General features: G+C 37.3%; 1 protein-coding gene across 4 annotated transcripts in view; it reads right to left on the minus strand.

The window, feature by feature from the left end:
* KDM1A (lysine demethylase 1A) overlaps nucleotides 1-24,958 on the minus strand; it is a 66,010-nt gene that overhangs the window by 19,865 nt on the left and 21,187 nt on the right. For 2 of the 4 annotated variants that reach the window (XM_027520859.1, XM_027520850.1), the window contains exons 3-9: nucleotides 20,677-20,736; nucleotides 13,827-13,960; nucleotides 10,597-10,675; nucleotides 9,858-9,950; nucleotides 8,494-8,600; nucleotides 6,871-6,952; nucleotides 3,702-3,796 (exon numbers count right to left, since the gene is read on the minus strand). In XM_027520859.1, the coding sequence (XP_027376660.1) occupies nucleotides 3,702-3,796; nucleotides 6,871-6,952; nucleotides 8,494-8,600; nucleotides 9,858-9,950; nucleotides 10,597-10,675; nucleotides 13,827-13,960; nucleotides 20,677-20,736 (650 nt within the window). The remainder of the gene's footprint in view (nucleotides 1-3,701; nucleotides 3,797-6,870; nucleotides 6,953-8,493; nucleotides 8,601-9,857; nucleotides 9,951-10,596; nucleotides 10,676-13,826; nucleotides 13,961-20,676; nucleotides 20,737-24,958) is intronic. The other 2 variants (XM_027520879.1, XM_027520869.1) reach the window with 1 other exon arrangement.

Genomic DNA, 24,958 nt, shown 5'->3' on the forward strand with positions numbered 1-24,958 from the left:
AAAACACTCAGCCATTTCTCTAGTCTCCCCCACAATCCAGGTTTTCAGACTTCCCACTGGTGACTCCCAAAATGCTACTGAAAACATGAATTACCCTATTTTCCAACCTTATCCATTCAAAACTAATTACAGCATAATTCAGAGTATGACTCCATCATCAATTAATAATGACAATGAGCAAGGCAGCTGCTTCATTAACTCTGACTGTTTTTATAGGCTTGGAAGATACTTCTATTAGTTCAACATCCTAGCTGCCAGTGTAAGACCAGAGAGAAGGGAGAGGCAAGCTCTTTCAGGGATTCTTGTGACTGTGATTAAAACAATAACAAGGTAATGTAACAAAAACTACTTACTACATGATGTTTTTCCTATAGCAGCAAAATGCCTGGATATGGTAATATGTTCCTAAGACAACACTGTTGTTTACTCACTAAGTCATGTCTGAGTCTTTGCAATCCCATGGACTATAGCCTGCAGGGTCCTTCTGTCCATGGGACTTCTCAGCCAAGAATACTGGAGTAGGTTCCCATTTCCTTCTCCAGGGGATCTTCACAACTCATAGATTGAGCTTACAACTCCTGCATTGTCAGGTGGGTTCTTTACCACTGAGTCACCAGGGAAGCCCTTAAGACAATATTACAAGTGGTATTTATAACTGAGTTTGCTGCTGCTCTTGTATAGGATGAAGTACTTAATTTTTGTGTACTAACAAAAGAACCATCTAATTACCCTCTTTTCTACTGATGCTATACAGAGAGAATAGAGCAACACATCCCGTTTTGTACAACAGTTTACTAAAGAAAAAGCAATGGCTGAGTGAGTATTCTAGGTGGGCCTCCTTAGAGTAACAATTAAAAAAAGTTCTTTTAATAAAAGAAGGAGACTCAGCTGATGCAGTCACACTGACAGAACTGCACACCTCTCCTGCCCCAACCTTCCCTGGGCTCTCAGCCAGGCAGAACGGCATTAGACACCAGAGGAAGTGGGATGGATTGGGACCCTGGAATTGACATATAGACACAACTATGTATAAAGTAGATAACTAGTTAGAACCAACTGTATAGCAAAGAGAACTCTACTCAGTGCTCTGTGGTGACCGAATTGGGAAGGAAATCCAAAAGAGGAGATACATGCACACATGTGGCCGATTCACCCTGCTGTACAGCAGAAACTAACACCACACTGTAAAGCAACTATATACCAATAAAACCTTTTTTTTTTAAGTTAAAAAAAAAAAAAAGCTAAAACACCAGACAAGAGACCTGACTCTACAATTTATTGACTATGGTGACGTCAGGCAAACACATGTGTGTGCTTTAGATTCTTCCCCTGCAAAGTGAGGAAAGGAAGCAACCGAGTGAGATTCCTTAGATTTCTAAAGCCATGAAACATATCTGACTATGAGTATAAATTAATCTGGCTATAAGCCAAAAGCCAGTCTGCTAGTCAATAGGTATCCATTCGTCCTCTGAACTAGATTACTGGGAACAGCAAGATACAGAAACATTAACAGGGCAAGCAGAACTCAAAGCTACAAAGAAATTCTTTCCTCAAATTTAGTAATGCCTGAAGAATCCTCCTTACCATTTAGCTGCATTACCAAATACAAACCAACCAAGAAAAATCCTGTAAAGATCAGAGCTGAATAACAACAAAATGCTGAAAACCACACACCAGCTTAACAACTGTTTACTAGAATGCTACTCAAAGAGCTGGTCCTGGTGAGATAAGGAGCTTATGCCAGAACATAAACTAAAGCAACATTTCTTTCACTGAGAAAACTCCTGCTACCAAAGCCATGTGAACTAACACTGTGGTTAAAAGGATGCAGTTTATTTACATTCTGGTACAAGATATTTCTCTCATCCCATATCAGTAACCAACAGTTCATGAATTGGCAGCTGGTTGTAGGCCATATTTGAGTGAATGTTGCTATACTATGGGCTTCCCTGGTGGCTCAGATGGTAAAGAATCTGCCTGTAGGAGACCTGTGTTTGATCCCTGGGTTGGGACGATTCCCCTGGAGAAGGGCATTTATTTGGAAACAAATGTTTTCTAGAATGTTTTACAGCTTATCTAATACCACAAAAGCAGACCATTCCTCTGGATATCTCTACTAGGGGAAAAAACCTCACATTTTACTGTTAGAAAGACTAAATGAACCTGTTCTACATTCGGGAAAATCAAAAAAAAAAGATAGTGTCTCAAAGACTAGTGATAATCTTTGGCTTGGATTCCATTACTTCTTGAGGATATAATATCAACTTCAAAGACCTTGCTTCCGCAATTCAATTCTCTATATTATTGTCTATCCACCTAAAACATCTATCTGGTCATGTCACTTCCTCCGCTCTCAACAAGACTGGATAGATGAAACTAGACTGGAAAAATGGGAGCCTTTTATAGTACTCTTTCTACATTTATATAAGTTTGAAAATTTGTGTACAAGTCCCACCTGACTGTAGGTCTTATATGGCAGGGACTGTCTTATTCATCTCTGCATTTTTTTTTTTTTAACAGATCTTTGCAAGTAATAGAAGTTTATAGAATTGCTGAATTAACGTCTACTTCATCTTTTTCTATTTTATTGTTAGAAGGCTGCTTGCCCTTTTCCCTCACCCCCAGAAAAGCCCTAGAAGTAAATTTGGATCCAGAACGGTGGGGATGGGAACCAAAGCATTCCCTGAAAGTCTGTACTTCTCTGATATGAACCCTATAAAAAAGTCTTTTCCTAAAGGTAGATAGTAAAAGGCGAGGATGTCCCACAGGACCTATGACAAAAAATTCTAGAGTTGGAATATTACCACTTTCAATAACAGTAGCTACACTGCCATATACATAGCAAACCTTTTCTTCCTTGAAATATAAAGGTGACAATGTGTTTATATTCTGAGAACTACAGTCTCTTTTACTCCTAACAGGGGAGCTGGCAAACTTCCACTGAAAACAAACTTTTGAGTTTCACAGACCCCTAAAAAATTAGAACTGACACATAACCTATCAGGCAGTTGTTAAAACACTCCCACTCTCCCATATTAAACATCACTTTCATGTTACTGCCATGCTAACTATAGGAAGCTCCTATCTGGGCTTCCCTGGTGCCCAGTGTATTCGATCCCTGAGTTGGGAAAATTTCTTGGAGAAGGAAATAGCAACCCACTCCAGTATTCCTGCCTGGGAAATTTCATGGACTGGTGGGCTACAGTCTCCTGGGTTGCAAAAAGTTGGATGTGACTTAGTGACTAAACAACAACAACAAATGCCTCTGATAAACAAATACTTTAACCTACCTAAGCATCAATTTAGTACTGCCATTCACTATTAGCCCATCAGAAACCTGATCCTATGAACATAAAACTGAAATCATGAAGAGCACACAAAGCTAAAGCACATGATGGGAGGCACAACACAAAGAAATGAAGAATCAGGTGGTCATTCTACAGGTCTCTTAGGGTATAGGTGGCCACAGCCAAATAAAAAAATTAATCACTTGGCTAGCCTAACTTTCATTAAGTATTTAAATACCTAAGCAGCTATTATAACTCCATCCTATATAGCTCAGAGTTAAGAATCTGAATAAAGCCACATTATTTCTACCCTCAGTTCATATTTGTATGTGTGCATGTTCATCCACATATTTTTCCAAAATTGCTTTCAACTGAACCAAAGAAATTGCATAAAGTTGTTTGCTGTCAACTTACAGCTTGTCCATTCGCTTCATAAAGTGGGCATTTTTGCTTGATCTTGGCCAGTTCCATATTTACTTGTTTGCTGACCACAGCCATGGGATTCCCTCCTAGAAAAAACTTCAACAATTAAATTCACATACTTTATGAAAAGGCAACAAAAACTTCAAAGAAAAAATATTTTTACTCAAATTTTAAAATATTAAAGCTTAGGGTATATGAATTAATACCAAAAAAATGCCCAAAGTAAAACAAACATATAAGCATAAAGAAGAAAGCAAAACAGTGTGTGCGTGTGTGCTCAGTCACTGAACCTATTACCAAAAATTAGTTAACATTACAGATCATGAACTCCTTATTGCCAAATTCAGACTTAAATTGAAGAAACTAGGGAAAACCACTAGACCATTCAGGTATGACCTAAATCAAATCCCTTATGACTATACAGTGGAAGTGAGAAACAGATTTAAGGGACCAGATCTGATAGAGTGCCTGATGAACTATGGACGGAGGTTCGTGACATTGTACAGGAGACAGGGATCAAGACCATCCCCATGGAAAAGAAATGCAAAAAAGCAAAATGGCTGTCTAGGGAGGCCTTACAAATAGCTGTGAAAAGAAGGGAAGTGAAAAGCAAAGGAAAAAAGGAAAGATATTCCCATCTGAATGCAGAGTTCCAAAGAATAGCAAGGAGAGATAAGAAAGCCTTTCTCAGCAATCAATGCAAATAAACAGAGGAAAACAACAGAATGGGAAAGACTAGAGATCTCTTCAAGAAAATCAGAGATACCAACGGAACATTTCATACAAAGATGAGCTCAATAAAGGACAGAAATGGTATGGACCTAACAGAAGCAGAAGATATTAAGAAGAGGTGGCAAGAATACACAGAAGAACTGTACAAAAAAAGATCTTCACGACCCAGATAATCACGATGGTGGGATTACTCACCTAGAGCCAGACATCCTGGAATGTGAAGTCAAGTGGGCCTTAGAAAGTATCACTATGAACAAAGCTAGTGGAGGTGATGGAATTCCAGTTGAGCTATTCCAAATCCTGAAAGATGATGCTGTGAAAGTGCTGCACTCAATATGCCAGCAAATCTGGAAAACTCAGCAGTGGCCACAGGCCTGGAAAAGGTCAGTTTTCATTCCAATCCCAAAGAAAGGCAATGCCAAAGAATGCTCAAACTACCGCACAGTTGCACTCATCTCACACGCTAGTAATGTAACGCTCAAAATTCTCTAAGCCAGGCTTCAGCAATACGTGAACCGTGAACTTCCAGATGTTCAAGCTGGTTTTAGAAAAGGCAGAGGAACCAGAGATCAAATTGCCAACATCTGCTGGATCATGGAAAAAGCAAGAGAGTTCCAGAAAAACACCTACTTTTGCTTTACTGACTATGCCAAAGCCTTTGACTGTGTGGATCACAATAAACTGTGGACAATTCTGAAAGAGATGGAAATACCAGACCACCTGACCTGCCTCTTGAGAAACCTATATGCAGGTCAGGAAGCAACAGTTAGAACTGGACATGGAACAACAGACTGGTTCCAAATAGGAAAAGGAGTACGTCAAGGCTGTACATTGTCACCCTGCTTATTTAACTTCTATGCAGAGTACATCATGAGAAACACTGGGCTAGAAGAAGCACAGCTGGAATTAACATTGCCAGGAGAAATATCAATAACCTCAGATATGCAGATGACACCACCCTTATGGCAGAAAGTGAAGAGGAACTCAAAAGCCTCTTGATAAAAATGAAAGAGGAGAGTGAAAAAGTTGGCTTAAAGCTCAACATTCAGAAAACGAAGATCATGGCTTCTGGTCCCATCACTTCATGGGAAACAGATGGGGAAACAGTGGAAACAGTGTCAGACTTTATTTTTGGGGGCTCCAAACTCACTGCAGATGGTGACTGCAGCCATGAAGTTAAAAGATGCTTACTCCTTGAAAGGAAAGTTATGACCAACCTAGATAGCATATTCAAAAGCAGAGATACTACTTTGCCAACAAAGGTCCGTCTAGTCAAGGCTGTAGTTTTTCCAGTGGTCATGTATGGATGTGAGAGTTGGACTGTGAATAAAGCTGAGCACCAAAAAACTGATGCTTTTGAACTGTGGAGTTGGAGAAGACTCTTGAGAGTCCCTTGGACTACAAGGAGATCCAACCAGTACATTCTAAAGGAAATCAGTCCTGGGTGTTCTTTGGAAGGACTGATGCTAAAGGTGAAACTCCAATACTTTGGCCACCTGATGCAAAGAGTTGACTCATTGGAAAAGACTCTGATGCTGGGAGGGATTGGGGGCAGGAGGAGAAGGGGACGACAGAGGATGAGATGGCTGGATGGCATCACTGACTCGATGGACGTTGAGTCTGAGTGAACTCCGGGAGTTGGTGACGGACAGAGAGGCCTGGCGTGCAGCGATTCATGGGGTCGCAGAGTCGGACAACGACTGAGCGAATGAACTGACAGATCCTTCTAGATTTTATGTGCGTAAGATTAGACATTACACACAAAAGGATCATAACACATGCACTGTTTTATAATCATTTTTCAACTTAGCAATAAATTGTGAACATAATTTCATGTTAATATGGAGCTACAAATTTTTAGCAGCTGGAGAGTTCTTACTGAATAACAATTTAATCTTCTAATCTGCAGTTTCTAACATTGTTACCCCATACTGAAAATGTTTTGAACACAATATGGTTCACTTGTCTATTTTCTTTAGGTTAATTTCCTAGAACTAGATTTGCCAGGGCAAAATCTACACACATTTTAAATTATGCACATACTGATATATCTTTTCAGAGAACTGTTTGCCAATTTACCTTTCACTAACACTGAGAACAGGCTTCCCAGCTTGTGTAGTGGTAAAGAATCCACCTTCCAGTGCAGGAGACACAAGAGACACAAGTCTGATCTCTGGGTGGGGAAGATCCCCTGGAGAAGGAAATGGCAACCCAGGCCACTATTCTTGCCTGGAAAACTCCATAGACAGAAGAACCTTCCAGGTTGTCACAAACAGTTGGACATGACTGAGCGACTGAGCACATACACGTAAGACTAAGAACAGAATCCAAACCAATGTATTTAAAAACTGAATCTATGACTTTATAAGATTAAACCATTTTATGAGTCTCAGACCCTGAAATCGTAGCACAAAACTAAACTACTTACCAAGACCTGTTACTACCATGGCTCCAAGGTCAGCTACATAGTTTCCTTTGCGAAATGTAGCAACTCGTCCACCCACACGATCCTGTTTTTTAAAAATTAAACGGCTAAAATTAATTCTAGTTTAATCATAATAACCTGGCAAAGTACCATCTCAGGCCTCTTTGATAACTTAAAAAGAAAAAGGTGTAGAGTTTACATGGGAGTATGATGTTAGCTCAAAGAGGAAATGAAGTTTAACTATTTGAGGGAATGGGAGATAATGACACATAAAAGGAACAGAATTAAGTGCTATGAGATAGGAAAAAATTTAATAGCCAGAAGATATCAGTTATAGGTACTATTTAGCTCTCAACCCCAATGTCTCTAATACCACTTATTGTACAGGCTGAGCAAGGGCCACCCACAAAGAAAATACCTGCACACAAATTTCAACACTTAAGGTCATTTTTCTACCACCGTGTTCTGACTCTTGTCCCCCAGTGTCAAAGTCAGGTGTGACTGATTTGATAGACAACTTCTCTGAGAAAGGCCTCTTCAATGTAGCCTCATGCCCAAGGGCAGTGTCTACTGAACATGAACCGTTGACAATACCTCTCATTTCTAAAAAGGCCCAAATGTTATCTTTGCTGACTGGAGATTTTCAAATATAGGGAAATCTTACTGAGCTGCAGCGAAACCTCAGTCATGAGTTACGTGAGTACTCTGTAAACTCCAGACCAACAAATGAAAAAAAGCAAAACAAGACAAAAACCTATACACATGGGTAGGAATCATAATGATCCTCCATTATTCTTTACTGTATTCTCAGTACATAGGATACACAGGCACACAGATATTTTCCAATTAAGGAATAAAATATTATTTTTAGTAAGACTATCACAAATTGTTTATTTTGATTTCCCCATACTATCTGAAAAGAACATTAAAAAAAATTAAATTTCGATTGTACTGCACAAAACATTTTGAAAGCTTTTATAAAATTTTAGATGATTTAGGTTATGTGAGAAGTGTTTTGTTGTTGCTATTTTAAGTGGCAGGAGCCCACAGAGGTCTTTAAGCCACTGAAAGATAATTAAATCTCAAACATTACTCATGAAAATGATTTGAACAGTGATGTCCTATTGGGATACTCTTTTTTTCTACTCTGTGCCATCATCCTCGTCCTCCTTCAGCTTCCATTCCTCTCTCTGGACTAATGGTAAAGAGCCAGAATCTTGGATTTACCAAGGCTGTAAAAGACAGCTGCTGCCTGAGAAGCAACTCCTCTCCCTTTACTATCGAACAGAATACAGCCACCACTAAAAGTAACTGCATTCTATAAAGGGTATTTCAACAAAGCCCACAAATTGAAAGTTGCTAATTGTAGGAAACAATGACCTGAAAATATACACTAGAGGGCTATATAGATTATATAAACTCTAAATACTCACTGAGCCCTTTTCAAAGTCTTATTGTCAAAAATGCTTTATTCGATGTAGTTATTAACACCATCAAAATACTTTTGAGTATTATTTAAATCAATTTGGTTTAGTTCAATTTGTATGATTCCTTAATTTACCACAGATAATTTCCTTACCATATTTTCATCAGGTTGGGCTTCTAAACCCAAACTAAAATTCTTACCCTGGCTTCCAGAAGTGTGACATCCATTCCAAAACTCTGTAACTGACGAGCTGCTGCCAAGCCTGAGACCCCAGAGCCTATGATGATTACCTTTCCTGTCTTCTTAGCTGAAAATAAAAAATGAACAAAAATTAAAACACTGTTACAGTTTTAATATTTTTATCATTTTTTATCAAGAAAATTTCTAAATTCTTTACGTTATGATGTCTCACAAATAATTTAGTTATTTTCAAAATAGGAAAACTATATGAATACAAATTAACAAATATCTGAGACTTATACTTTAACTCAATGTTTAAAATTTATAAATGGAATTCTTTACCTTAAAATTTACTTTCTCATTACTTCAGTCACATGCTTGCTTCAGTGTCTGTGATCCTTGGTAAACTTATTATGCATAATCTCCCACATTTACCTCACAATTATACTAGGACAATTTGAGCAGTCAACCAACTGATTCTTAAAGCTATTTTCTATAAGCTGTACTTCTGCAGTCCTTCCTTTTCTTAAAAATTATTAAAGCAGAGGGGACTTCTCTGGTGGTCCAGTGGTTGGAACTCTGTGTTCTCAATGCAGAGTTCGATGCCTGGTCAGGGAACTAGACCCCACGTGCCACAACTAAGAGTTCGAATGCTGCAACTGAAGATCCCATAGGCCACAACCAAGACTAGGCACAGCCAGATAAATATATACATTGTAAAAAATTATTAAAGCAAAAAAATAAATGTATTATAAACAGATGTGTGTGCTTAGTTGCTCAGTTGTGTCCGACTCTTTGAAACCCCATGGACTGTAGCTGCCAGGCTCCTCTGTCTATAGGGACCAGGCAAGAATACTAGAGTGGGTTGCCAGGGCCTCCTCCACAGGATTGTCCCAACCCAGGGATCGAACCCAGGTGTCCCACATTGCAGGCAGATTCTTTACCATCTGAGTCACCAGGGAAGTGCAAATAAACAGATAGATGTATTAATTCTCAGATTATCCCTATCTTCTGACTCCTGGCAGACATTATCCAGACACCATTAAAGGGGTAAACAGCATTAAAAAAAAATAAAAATGCAACCCTATCACTGCATTAAAGAACTGCTCAATGAGAGAAAACAAACCTCCCACTTTCATAACTGATTTTTCATTTTTAATAAACTATTTTTGTTTTTTCTTAAATTGGAAATTCATCTCTTTTACCAAGTATTTATCAAACCAGAAATTATAGGAAATTCATATTTATAAGGAGATTTTAGTTTAAATTTGACTTATAAGAAGATAAGCTTGGGAATATTCTGGCTCTAAATATGGATCAGAAATCAAAATAAAGCCTCCTGGAATCTAATCCAAAACAATGAAATTCATTGGCTAGTCCTTACTTGGGAGGGGCTTTATCCTCTTATAGATGCCGAAGTTGATAAGACCATGACGCTCTAAATAACTGTGAACTCGGTGGACAAGCACAGTATCACCTACAGAAAAATGAATTTAAATACATGTTTATCTTTTTAGCACTTTAAATGGAAAACTCTGATTCTTCTTTATTTCTCCATCATGAAGTCATTCTATTCATCTTTTCCATAAGCTTCAAGTCATATGACTCCTTTAGGAAAGTGATTTTGAGAACTGTTAAGTCTGTGTGGTAGTCCAAAAAGCCTATCACACAATCTTCAATTTTTAAGAATGACATTCCAATACAGATGAAATGAAGGACAAAACCAACCCTTTAAATAGCAGTAGTATGCTCATTTACTTTGGGAAAATCTTTACAACACCATTGGTGGCAAGTGGCAAATGAAAAAGCCAAATATACAGCCAATTGAATGCCACCAAAGTGCTCTGTGGATTAAAGCTGGAACACAGGTCTAGAGAGATTATTAGCAATTTCTTGAACTCATTCACCTGTCATCACAAATAAAAATTCAGAAGAACAATTACAAACACACAAAACAGTTTTGCTAAAAGGCTCACTTTTGCACAGCACAGGCGTGAAATAAAATGAATATATGTATGAAAATTAATTAACAAATTCAATATCAAGGAGCCATGAGCTTCTGCAAAAAAATATCAATTTTCACAATCCAGTTCAAGATCAGTCCTATGGAACATACTACTTACTGTTGTAAGGCGCTTCTAATTGTTGGAGAGTAGCTTCAAATGTCAGCTGAATCTTTGGATTATCCAACCACAACTGCAACTGTAATCGAATGACAGAAAATTGTATTACATACAAATAGACATACACTATTTGATTGCCTCAAATATGGGTTTTCCTTTCAATGAAACAGTAAGGGTTTTATTTCTGACAAAGAAACTAATGAAACACAAAACCATGGCAAATGAGGGAATAATTAAAGAAGCTGGGAAATATGTGGCCTACCAAGTAACTTGTCAAAATCATTCAGCTTGGGAGCAACAAGGATTTAAACCTGGATTAGATATCTCCAGAGATACTGAGTTGATACAAAATTAAATGATCATTTAGATATGTGGTGACGTGTGTGTGCAAAAGATAACTCCTCAGTTATTAGCCTGCACAACTAAATGAATTGGTATACCATTTACTGAATGAGGGACACTGAAATAAGAGATCATGAGTTGAGTTTAAAGACAATAAGAGGAGCTGAAAGACTGGCATCTAGATACACAGCTGGGGTTCAGAGAGTTGAGGTTTAGAGCCTCTTGCTTATGGGAATAACTGAAGTCAAGTGTGCAGAAGAAGGGTTCCTAGCAGGAAAGAACAGGGGAGAGAGGAGAGGACCTTAAGGACTTCCAACCAGTTCACATAGTTGGCCTGTTGTTAAGGACAACCCTACAAATCATTCAGAGAAGACAACAACCAGGGAAGCAACAGAAAAACTAGAATACTGTGTTAAGCTAAGGAAGCTGTGTATTTAAGAAAGGAGTCAATTATTTCTAATACTGCTGAAAAAGCAGTAAAATGAGGAATGACAAATATTAAGGTACAATCAATGGCCTCTAACATGAATTCTCTTCAAATTGAATACATACCTACAAAAGGCAAGACCAGCGGAATACTATCATATTTAAATCTTAGCTAAAAGTTAATAAATACTGCTCCATCAAATTTCAAAGGAGTTAATGTGTAAATAAATTCAGTTACAAAGAGATATGACCAAATTCATATGGACCCTCTGCTTTTCTCTGTGGCTACTGTCAAAAGGAAAATGGAATTCCTCAATCATGCCGTGGGCCCAAGCCCATCAAACTTCAACATAAGCCTTTTTCCTCCTTCCATCTTATAATACAAAGCTCACATCACAGGTTCTAGTTGAATAATTCTAAAATTGTGGTTTTAAAATCTGGAAGCAAAGGATGCAATTTAACATGAGACAAGTGACACAGTTCTTATAGGAAAGAATAACTTAAATTCTGTTTTATAGCCAGAGACCACAACTTTAAATCTGCGCTTAGTCCTTCCCCAAATCTGGACTTCTGTCACAGGGAATGAATCAGAGGAAACAGAGATCGCTATAAATCTACCACTGAAATTCAAGTAAAAGTGAAAACTTCCCTCAGGTGAAACAACAAAATGACAATTTTGTCTGAAATCTACTTAGAACAAATGTTAACAAGCTATACACAGAAGCTGATTCAATTATAAGACAAATCAGCCTCAAAAATGCACATTAGGACTTTTCCATTCACTTTTTTAAAAAATCACCCAATTTTTTCTTCACAAAAAGAACCTTTATTCACTACTACACAAACCTACCAATCACTCTAGCTAAATGGCATCTAACAATCCAAATTTAGCAGTAGTTCTACAATCTAATGGTCAAAATAAAGATGTTAGTGGTGAATAAAAAGACATCTCTGAGTATTTATTCAGCTATATCCAAAATAGCTGAAATTCAACATGAATTTCTTCTACTCTGTTTCACCGGAGTATAACTAATGGAGCTTCCCTGGTGGCTCGGCCAAGCAGGTAAAGAATCTGCCTGCATTGCAGCAGACCCTGGTTCAATCCCTGAGTCGGGAAGATTCCCTGGAGAAAAGAATGGCTCTTGCCTTGAGAATTCCAGTATTCTTGCCTTGAGAATTCCACGGACAGAGGAGCCTGGCAGGCTACGTCCATGGGGTCGCAAAGAGCTGGACATGACTGAAGTGACTAACATTTTCACTTTCAGAGTTTAACAAATATGTTCTGACAGTATACAGTTAAAGAATTTCTGATGGGACTTCCCTGGTGGTCCAGTGGCTAAGACTGTGTTCCCAAAGCAGGGTACCTGGGTTTGATTCCTAGTCAGGGAACTAGATCCCACAGGCCAACTAAGACCCCAGGGCAGCCAAATTAAAAAAAAAAAAAAAAAACAACTTCAGATGAATAAAGAATGTAAAAGAAAAATTCACAGAAGAAATATGAATGACTAACAAATATGAAAAAGCCATCAGTCTAAGTAATCAAAGAAATGGAAGATAAATGAAATGATCTTGGCCTACTACAGCAGCAAAGATTATCATCAATCAGACCATAAAATCTGCCTGCAATGAAGGAGACCTGAGTTCAGATCCCTGTGTTGAAAAGATCCCCTGAAGAAGGCAATGGCTACCCACTCCAGTATTCTTGCCTGGAAAATCCCATGGACAGAGGAGCCTGGTGGGTTACGGTCCATGGGGTCGCAAAGCGTTGGACATGACTGAACAATTAACACTTTCACTTTCACTCAATGAGGGCATTAACTGGGTCAGGTTCTCGGGGAAGTAATCTGACAACATGTATCAAATCTTAAAAAGTGTTCATACTTTTTGAGAAAGTAGTTTTCCTTCTAGAACTCTATCTAGAATTCTATCATAAGGAAATAATCAGAGATGAGAGTCAACAATGTATAAAGCTGTTCAGAGCTTCACTTTAATAAGTAAAATGGACATTTAACTGCCCAACAGTTAAAAGTATGACCCACCTATCAAATAAATATTACACAGATATTAAAAACAATCATTTAGCCAGAGGAAGATGATGACCCAGATGAGCAGAACAGAATAAGGGCTTCTCTTATGCTGAGAAGGAAAGACAAAGTGATTATTTTTAAGTATATTTTTAAAAAGCTTATAAAGATTCTTATTGTGTGTTTATAAGGCTACTGAAGAATGAAAAGAATCCAAAGAATGCATGGAAGGAGGATCTCAATTTTGTAAGAAAAATTATATACATTTAAAAAAATACCTAGAGGAAAAAACCTAATTTTTAACAGTGTTTATCTCTGGATAATAGTATTATAGATAACTTAAAAATTCTTTCCTCTCTACTTTCCCCCCTGTATTCTATATAAAATAATATGTACCTTTTAGAATTCAGGTGGGAAAAAACTAACAAGGAAACTTACTGTGCGATTTCTAATGAACAGAAAAACCTTCTGGGTCTGCTGTGGTCCACTGATGATATCCGGAAAACAGGCTGCTTCTTGAGAAGTCATCCGGTCATGAGGAAGTCTACTCTGGAAAGCTGCACCCTCCACACCTAGCAAAAAAAAGCAACGGGTTTCTGGGAAACGTGCAAGTGAATATAGAACTAGGGATAATGATTATGCCTCAAATTCCTTTTCTGCCTGAAGAACTTCTGTAGCGCTTTGGCTTGTTCACAGACTGATCTCACTTCCTTTTTAAAAAAAAAAAAACAAACTTTCAATTTGCTCAAAAGCTGAAACACCCTTAAAAAGTAGTCATTCTTTCGAGCTTAACATTCCTAAAATCAGTTTACTAATGAGAGAAACAATATACGTTAAAAAACGTAACAAGGCATTTAGAATCTTTTCTTCATCCACAAAAAGCTTTAAAATACTTGAGGACACTCTTAACTAAAATTAGCACTATTAACAGTATATAATAAAATTTAAAACTAAAGAACAAGAGTAAAGGAGAAAAGACTAACAAGAAAGCAAAAGAGGCTATGGAATGAAAAACACAATCACATACTTTTTTTAGGACAACAACAGGGAACATGAAGAGGATCTAACATTTAATAACGAACATATGGTCTCATCAACAGCACCATCCACTAGTTCTCATAATTCAACTGCTGGCAAGCAGTGAGAGAAACGAAGGCGACTACAATGAAGAGACAAAAGAAAGCAAGAAATCCATCTTTTCTGGTAGAAACACTATAAATGCCTTACTACTAACTGCAAGTAAAATATGTTACTGCATATACTATATTAGTCAGTTCAGTTCAGTCGCTCAGTCGTGTCCGACTCTTTGTGACCCCATGAATTGCAGAACGCCAGGCCTCCCTGTCTATCACCAACTCCTGGAGTTCACTCAGACTCACGTCCATCGAGTTGGTGATGCCATCCAGCCATTTCATCCTCTGTTGTCCCCTTCTCTTCCTGCCCCCAATCCCTCCCAGCATCAGAGTCTTTTCCAATGAGTCAACTCTTCGCATGAGGTGGCCAAAGTACTGGAATTTCAGCTTTAGCATCAGTCCTTCCAATGAACACCCAGGACTGATCTCCTTCAGAATGGACTGGTTGGCTCTCCTTGCAGTCCAAGGGACTCTCAAGAGTCTTCTCCAACTCCACAGTTCAAAAGCATCAATTCTTTGGTGCTCAGCCTTCTTCACAGTCCAACTCTTCACATCCATACATGACCACTGGAAAAACCACAGCCTTGACTAGACGGACCTTTGTTGGCAAAGTAATGAATGTCTCTGCTTTTGAATATGCTATCTAGGTTGGTCATAACTTTCCTTCCAAGGAGTAAGCGTCTTTTAATTTCATGGCTGCAGTCATTCATCTACAGTGATTTTGGAGCCTCAAAAAATAAAGTCTGACACTGTTTCCACTGTTTCCCCATCTGTTTCCCATGAAGTGATGGGACCAGATGCCATGATCTTACTTTTCTGAATGTTGAGCTTTAAGCCAACTTTTTCACTCTCCTCTTTCACTTTCATCAAGAGGCTTTTTAGTTCCTCTTCACCTTCTGCCATAAGGGTGGTGTCATCTGCATATCTGAGGTTATTGATATTTCTTCCAGCAATCTTGATTCCAGCTGGTGCTTCTTCCAGCCCAGCGTTTCTCATGATGTACTCTGCATAGAAGTTAAATAAGCAGGGTGACAATATACAGCCTTGACGTACTCCTTTTCCTATTTGGAACCAGTCTGTTGCTCCATGTCTAGTTCTAACTGTTGCTTCCTGACCTGCATATAGGTTTCTCAAGAGGCAGGTCAGGTGGTCTGGTATTCCCATCTCTTTCAGAATTGTCCACAGTTTATTGTGATCCACACAGTCAAAGGCTTTGGCATAGTCAATAAAGCAGAAATAAATGTTTTTATGGAACTCTCCTGCTTTTTCGACGATCCAGCGGATGTTGGCAATTTGATCTCCGGTTCTCTGCCTTTTCTAAAACCAGCTTGAACATCTGGAAGTTCACGGTTCACATATTGCTGAAGCCTGGCTTGGAGAATTTTGAGCATTACTTTACTAGCGTGTGAGATGAGTGCAATTGTGCGGTAGTTTAAGCATTCTTTGGCATTGCCTTTCTTTGGGACTGGAATGAAAACTGACCTTTTCCAGTCCTGTGGCCACTGCTGAGTTTTCCAAATTTGCTGGCATATTGAGCGCAGCACTTTCACTGCATCACCTTTCAGGATTTGGAATAGCTCAACTGGAATTCCATCACCTCCACTAGCTTTGTTCATAGTGATGCTTTCTAAGGCCCACTTGACTTCACATTCCAGGATGTCTGGCTCTAAGTCAGTGATAGTACTACATATACATATATATAATTTATTTAACAAGTATAAGTCTTAAATTGGGTATTAAATTGAAATTTTTATAAGCTGGGGGTTAAGTACATCTTTATAAGATGTCCTAAGAAATACATTTCATATATTTTACTTTTATTTCTAAGATGATCTTCCCCTGCTAGTCCAGGGGTTAGGATTTGGTGCTCTCTATCTAGGGTGATCTTATAAATATACACTTAACCATCAGCTTCTGCACATATCAAGACACAATTTAAAGAGTTTAAAAATTCAGTACCATTGAAGTAATTATGTAAGTAATAAAATAGGTACCAGATATCCATATTTAATCATTTAAAAGCACAAAAAAAACAAGAAGTTGAAAGCACTGATGATGGAAGCAACACTAAAGAAAAGGCATTGGTGAGATCAGGAGAACAAAGAGAAGAAAGCAGGCAAGGTGGGGCTCAGAGAACCACAGTTAAGCTACTGAGGCACTGTTTCCGTAAAGACATCTAAACATGATTTAGAAAAAACAATGATTAACAAGAGGATAAGCAAAAATGCCCAATGCTACTGTACATTAGGGAATGCTGTTCTTGGAGACAAACATTAAAACCCATTCATCCACAGTAAGTAATGAGGGCACAAATAATGTATTCACAACACTAGATCAAATTAACAATCCTCATAGTCAATGAATCACAACCTAAAATTAAAGACTCTCAGGGAAATTATTCTCTAAGAAAAAAACAAAGAATAACGGCCATACTGTGGAGGGTACAGCAGGAAATCAAGGCATGAAAAGAAGAAATGCTGACTATCAGAAGTAAACTGACAGTTTCTGTAAACTGAAAGTTTCCAATACTTTACAGCTTCCAAGTCCCCAGTCCTGTATTCCGAAATCATAATAAATAAACTAAACGAAAAATAAAGCCAAGTCTAAAAACATGTTACATTTATAAGAAATATTATCTACTCAATTACCCTGAGTATTTGAACCAAATATAGGTTATATCTTGGTATATTTCACGAGTGTATACTATTAACAAGAAAACCAATGAACTCTATAAACTTTACTTTTCCTTCCCCAAAACAGGTTAGTTTTCTTTCTTAGTTATATATCTTCTATACATATGTTTAATAAGTGGTCCCTGACTATCAATGCCATTGCAAAATACTACTGTCATGACAGCCAGAAAAACCATGTGTGGGGGGGGGGGGGGGATGGGCGGGGGGAGACCCACTAAATTTTACATTATATATGGTTTCTCATTCCAAGTGTTATCAACAGAAATCACTTTAATATAGTTGTCTAATTTGAGAAATCTGGAGAAAATGTAACAAGAAATTTTATATCAGTCATGAGTTTTAAATTATCTTTAACAAAAGGAATTAAAGAAGCCCAAAGTTGTAACATTAATGTACATGTGGAATAACAATATTCTCCATCCCTAACTTCTGCATAATAGCTAAAAAAAAAAACACCCAATTATTCTTAAAGTTAAAGTTTTAAAACATGAAAAACGGACTAAATTACTAAAAATCTCAGTAATTACTGCCTTCCTTCTAGCTTTTAAGGATGAGACTAGTATTTCAGAGAAGGAAACCATTATCAAAATCAAGATGAAAAGTACAAGATTTAAAAATCTAACTTTTCCCCAAAGAAACAAAAAATTTGGAAATTAAACTGCTCAGAAGCTAAATCAAAACATTCTTTCTTTTACAAATATTGCAAAATGAACAGACTGCTATCTCCTTTAACGGGGAGAATCTTACAGAATACAATTGTCTTTAACAATATCACTATTAAAAGTATCAGTAGTACACACAATTCACAAGTAATTTACACTTGGCTCTGGAATAGTTTTATACTTTGGTGTCTGTGTGTACTTAACAGAGCCTGGTATTCTGGAAATTCAGAATGTTTCAAAGACATTTTTAAAAGCCCCAAGGTTGCCTACATACCAGTCTTGCCCTCTGTTTGTCTTACCACTTCAACACAGGATATTTCCAGCATCACCTTTCAAAATGCAGTCATGCTAAAGCTTAACTGCCCTGTCTAAGGGTCTGACTGGCTCATACTTTCTCTGAAAACAAAGTAAAAGTAGTTACATATTTAAGGGAATGACTTAGACCTTTCTGGATCTATTAATTAGACAGAAAAAGGGAGGGGGAAAGTGAGGCTCTAGGACCTCCATTCCATGAAACCATTTCCCCCCAATTCTGTTAGAACACAGGCAGCATCTTGAATAAAGTAACAGAGATATGACAACAGAAAAGAAAAGAAGAACTCCATGAGAGTTTCTTGGCTTTCCCACCTTCATTAAAGTAGATAAAATTTACCTATAACTAGATTTCTAGCTAAAGGATGGAAACAAGAGCCTGCTAAGAAGTACATATGAACTTCCTAAAATTAGTAACTACAGAGGCACCACATGTTAGTGTTAGTCAGTCAGGTCTGACTCTTCAACCCCATGGACCGTAGCCCGCCAGGCTCCTGTGACCATGGGATTTTCCAGGCAAGAATACTGGAGTGGGTAGCCATGCCTTCTCCAGGGGATTTTCCTGACCCAGGGATCAAACCTGGGTCTCCTGCACTGCAGGCATATTCTTTACTGTCTGAGCCATCAGGGAAGCCCTGATGCACTATATCCAGTCTACTAATAGCTTAAAAATAAAAGAATAAAAAGACAGAAAAAGGAAGAAAAAGGAGAGCATTTCTTACACTTTAGATTTTTAATTTTTAGGGTAAATGCACACTTTAAATGATTCTATGAGGCAGAGTGTAAGGAACAGTATATGCATAAGAAACAAGACCCCTGGGTTCTCACTCCTCCACTGCTGGTATATTCCCGGCCGAGTCATTTAACTTTGTGTTTCAGGACCTAAATGATAAAACAGGGGTGATACAAATACCATATGTTTGAAGGCAGAAAACTAGGTAAGATGACCTCAAGTTCCCCACTAACTTTTAAGGTTTAGGATGTAAATACCAACTTGATGTGATTTTTTAAGGTCAAGATATGATATTGGTCCCAAGATACTCATGAAGGTCACATGGTTTTGTTAAGAGAAGAACACTGATTATTTATAAGCATACTTTTCTAACTCAGACTGATCATATCACAAATGCATGCTTCTGAACAAGCTGTACAAGATAAAGATCTAAAGAGACCTTGACGGGTTCAGAATAGTCACCACCATTCCTGGAAACACCTAAAGCTCATGTTCTACTAGTATTAAATTAGTAGCACCAGTTTTGTATGGAAGTCTGCTTTTACTTTCAGCAATACAACACACTGTTTTCTTAAGCGAAAGAGTAAATTTATTAATTATTCACGTAAAAACAAAAAGCAACAAGAAAACTCTATTTCTTCAAGATTAAAAGTTCTAAAAGCTATCCCTGCTCCTCGGCAGTTCCATGGAAGATCCAATCATGCATCATTTGATGAAAAGCATTGTTGAAGATTCATCTGCCAGATAAATGAGAATTTTAACTCCTCTAAGACAACCATGTACTGATTATCAAACTTCAATTCTTTGGACAGCATTTAAAGAAGTCTACTTCTAACATTCTGGATCCCCTAGATACTACCACTGAAGTATCTTTGATCCAAGAGAGTAAAATACAAATATTCCCTGGACCTGCTGTACACAAATTGTAATAATTTTGAAGTAGATTTAAGAGTTGAAAAGTGACAAACTCCAAAAATGATACCTATTCCAAGTCTATTAAAATGTACATGCAAAATAGTTTTGAGCACTGGCATATACAATAACATCCTTTAAGAGGTAAAGGATGAAATCCAGACAACTCTACTTTGGATTCCTGGAACAAACTTTAACTGTTCCAAATGGGCCCCTATAAATCATTTAACCCTTTACTTTTTCCTAAAAGTTAAAAATCTCATAGTTTGGTCTGAAAATAAAGAGCACTTTGAGCAGACTTTTTTAAAAAAATTAATTTTCATGTGAGAAACAAAATGTTTAAAACTGAAAAATTAACTATGTAATAATGTTAGTTGAAAAAACTGTATCCAATACCACTTAACAATCATTTCTAAAGAGTCACTTGCCCACATAATTCCTTTGACTAATCTTAGAATGCCTTTCCATCTTATTTTTCAGTCTATGGCTTCCCCTCTCTGTGTATTATTAAGTTATAGTTCTGTGTAAAGGTCCCATGATTCCTAAGCTGTGTTTTATATCATGTTTGCTGTTACTATAAAGTCTGCTGGGGAGAAAAGTACCCGCCATCTCCTCAAAAACATGAAGAAGAGTGGAGGGCTGAGATCGGCCTGAGGACTTCAAAAGATTTTGCTTGCCTTTGTTCTGGCTACACTTTCTATTATACTACTCTATCCTGTGGCTTATAGTTCTTCCCTTGCGCTTCTGGCTAAAATGTGGGTACCACAGCCAAAGACACTAGCAAGCATCAATCCCTGACTTGGCGGCTCTTGCTAAGTGGCAAGCATCTAATGCCACCCTCACCTGATGCTTGGCCGTCTCCATACCCTCCAGAACTGTCGTCTTGAAGTCCTCCTGCTTGCCCTGTGGAAGGAAAGAGGAGAACTCAGGGACCTTACTCCATAAATTGAGATAATATCTGGACATATAGTTGGGATAATATCTGGCCTAACAGTTGGTGACTCATGACTTCACCACCAACTAGTAAACCCATATTCAGAGAGCTCTTTCTTCTGGAATCAAGGCCCAGGGAATCACATTATAGTCTTCCAAATTCTGGTCAGGAAATGTCAACTTTGCATACTGATTCTTGTTGAAAGGTAGCAGAACAAAGTACATAGTATTTCTCATTGCTAAATCCTTGATGTCAGTCTTAACAGTTAAGACTGGATGGGGAAAAAGGGCTTCCAAATGTCTTACTACTTATTGCTAGACTGAGAGTGGGTGTGGTATGGGCTCTAGGATCTGGAGTTGCAACAATTTAGCATTCGCTCAATGTCTCTTAAACTTTACCTTTCTACCTAAAAAGTATATATATATACACACATATATATATAAGAAAATAAGCAAAAGATGTAATTTTAATGAGAAATTCTCCCCTTGACTTCAAAGAAAGGGTATTAACTACAAGATTCAGTTCCACAAGAAGTTTCATTCGCTATACATACTACACAGTGCCAGATGGGAACATGCCAGAGCTTCCTTAGAAAACTTTAAAACACAACATAAGACAGCTTGTAGTTATATGCCAAGTACTGGAGAGAGACACAAGGGGAAAGGCTGAAGCAGGGAAGATTGTGGGGGAGCATCTACCTCAAGCTACACAATAAGCCTGCTAAGAAATTTTCTGTATTAATTAATGTACAAATAGCTTCAAGAAAAGTATCACAGCTTGAAAGTTCAATCTGAGAAAGTTAGATCATCTTCAAGACTCTTCCAAAGTCAATCACCAAGACAGATGTAATGGTCATCTTAAGCTTCCAGCCACCTGATACACTATGGGAAAACCAGTGTGATCTTTGAAGATATGAGACACCATCCCCCAAAAATCTAAAACTTGACAAGCTTCATTCAACAGTTTAAAAAGAATCTCAACTAGAAAGCAGACTGAGTATTCCATCATTTGAGTTGAGAGAGCAGGAAAATACAACTAACATTACCCCCTTACTGTAAGAACGATCCTATGACTGTGGTAACACTTTCATCTTAAGTGTATGAAGGTATTCAGACATAAATGATTTTTTACAATGTTATAATATGCTGCTAGATGATCTGCTTTCAAAGGAGAATAGAATCTCATTCTAAAATTATTTCACATTGCTCTTGCATGAAGAGTGTCCTTTAGGTTCCAGAGGATTATGCTTCTCAGACAAGTTACAAGGTGTGTGATCTATTATTTACAGCCTTTGAAAAAGGGCTTATACGTATGAAGAGATAACTTCAATTATGAAATCCAATCTGTAAACCTATCTTGAAAATGCAAGCTCTACATTTAATATTTTAAAGTTTAAGTAAAAAAATGCTCATTCTTAATAAACACAGATTAATTAATTTAAAAAACTTTCAGAGTTGAAAAGTTTCTGAGTAAAAATTATTGTCATAATTTTGTTTGGTTCCAAAATAGAACCAAACTAGATCAGAAAATTAAACTATATTTTAGAAAAGAGAGGAAAGGGGCTCAAAACAATGAAATCATTTCCAAGAAGAACATTTAGGTATTAGAAATAATAATATAGCTCTTTCGCAAATTATGTTCCTGGATTAACAAAGAATGAAAATAACCATCTCTTGTCATGATGGCATCTGATCACTTCTTAATAAGTAAAAACAAAAAACACCTTCAAGCCTGCCATTAAGTATTAATTATTTTAATCCTTCCTATTTCTATGATTTTCCTTCTTCTCCCACTACATGTCATACAACATGCTATGTACTTTATTGACCAATTTTTTCTATCAATGGTACTTCATAGAAATATGGAGTTCTTACCCCTGACTTATGTACTCAGAAGGTCAACAAGGTAAGGCAATCTTTTTGGTCTTCTGGTTTTGAAGAGTAACTAACAAAATTCTTATAAAGACACTGTTTTCTTTTTTTTTTTTTGAGACTGTTCTTTGATTAAAAAAAAAATTGTAGGAGAAACAAGGAAAATATTCAATATCCTAGAAAGATTTTTAAAAGGTATCTCTTATAGCAGCAGTCAAAAAAAAAAAAAAAAGAAGTGAAACTCTGGGGTATTACTTAAGCAGAAAAACAGGAGAAAACCAAGCAGAAGGTGATATAAACATGTAAGAAATGATGAAAAACAAAAAGTGCTTTAAATTAGGTAAATGAACAATACATCTCTTGACAAACACTGATAACCTGTTTGAAAGTAAAGATAAGGTTGCTGTTTTCTCTCTAATCACAATATACTCATGAGTATTGTGATGGTGAATACTTCTCCAAGACAATGGAAAACAGCATCATCTTTATTAGTGGTATTCTAGGCCAATTCTTCATCTTCTTTTTTTTTTTTTTTTGCACTTTACTAGCTCTCAGATTCATTTTGCCAGAATGCTATATAATATTTAAAGCACAGAATCATGCAATACAATTGGCATAAGAAACAGTTTTATAATTACATATTAATTTCCTTTATTTTTTAACAGAGTATTAATCATTTCATTAAGAAAATACACACAAAAATGGGGCTTCCCTGGTGGCTCAGATGGTAAAAAAAAAAAAAAAAAAATCTGCCTGCAAAGTAGGAGGACCCAGGTTCAATCCCTGGGTCAGGAAGCTCCCCTAGAGAAGAAAATGGCAACCCACTCCAGTATTCTTGCCTGGAGAATTCCATGGACAGAGAAGCCTGGTGGTCTATAATCCAGGGGGTCTCAAAGAGTTGGACATGACTAAGTGACTAACACTTTCACACAGAAAAATGTTTGCAGCTAACTTTCCATCCAAGTAGCGTCTCTGACTAGAACACGTAAAATGCTGTATTCATTTGTTCTTTGGGTCTTTCGGGCCTAGAACTTTTCTTCTTACAGTGGTACAAAGACATGGAACATCAGGCAAATATGGTTTTTGTTTTCCATGAGCTCAAATCCAAAACAGAAGACAAAATACACAAAGCAACTTTTTAATATTAACTTAATTTGGCATTCCTGCATGAGAATACTTCCTGTTGTTTTTACCTCACTTCCCTCCACCACACACACACACAATTCTCAAGTCTGAAGCACAGACTCTTAACACAGTTTATTTGTGCATATTTTCTCCAAGTTGAAAATCTTTTCGGTTTATTTTACATAGCAGTCTTTCAGTCATCCTCTAGTAAATCTGCAAATATGTTAAGTTATTCTTGAAAAACAGTGAAGTATTTTAGTTATAGTCACACTACTGAGTATTTTTTCATCTTAATTCAAGCTCTCATCTTAATTCAAAACTGTTAATTTAAAATTCATACTCTTACAACATCTTCAGAGGAAGTCTGTTGCTTCCAAATATTTTCATTTAGCCAGGCATGGAAGTGAGAATTACTGGATTATTGTTCCCATTAACATACTAAACAACATATTCATCATATTTTGACTAGTTTCTTGGAAACACATTGATAATTTTTATAAACATTTTGACAAACTTCTAAATCTTAGAGGAAGCAATCGTTTTTAAACAGAAAATCAATTAATCAAAATTTTACAAAATTTACAGAATAAAAATGACTGCCAAGGATTGACTTCAATCAAACTAGCAAAGGAAAAAAAAAATTTTCAATAAACCATCTTTGAATACACAAGTGTCTACTATATTAACACTCAAGTTGAATTTCTTAATAACCTCACAAATTTAATGTTTACTGAAAACCCAAACAAAAACTGCCATGCACAAAATCAAAGGTAGAATAGTGTGTGTGTGTGTGTGTGTGTGTGTGTGTGTGCGCGCGCATGCGTGCACCCGCGCGGGCACAGGCACACTCAGTTGTATCCAACTCTTTGTGACCCCATGAACTGTAGCCTCCCAGCCTACTCCAGGGGATATCCTTGACCCAGGGATCTAACCTGAGTCTCTCCTGCCTCCTGCATAGGCAGGCAAATCCTTTACAACTACACTACCCGGGAAGACCTGAGTGCCTACTTTCAAACGGTTTATGATCTACTTGGGGAAAGATGAAAAAATACCCAGAAACTTTTATTTTTTAAGAGGAAACAAGTACAGACTTGGGGGAATCATTGAAGCTTTTCTGAACAAACCCAGAGAGATTTGGAGAGACTGGGGGTGGGGGGAGCAGTGAAACCACTGGCATGGGCCGAAACATTTACAA

Source organism: Bos indicus x Bos taurus, chromosome 2 (genome assembly GCF_003369695.1).
Source record: "Bos indicus x Bos taurus breed Angus x Brahman F1 hybrid chromosome 2, Bos_hybrid_MaternalHap_v2.0, whole genome shotgun sequence".
Lineage (NCBI taxonomy): Eukaryota > Metazoa > Chordata > Mammalia > Artiodactyla > Bovidae > Bos > Bos indicus x Bos taurus.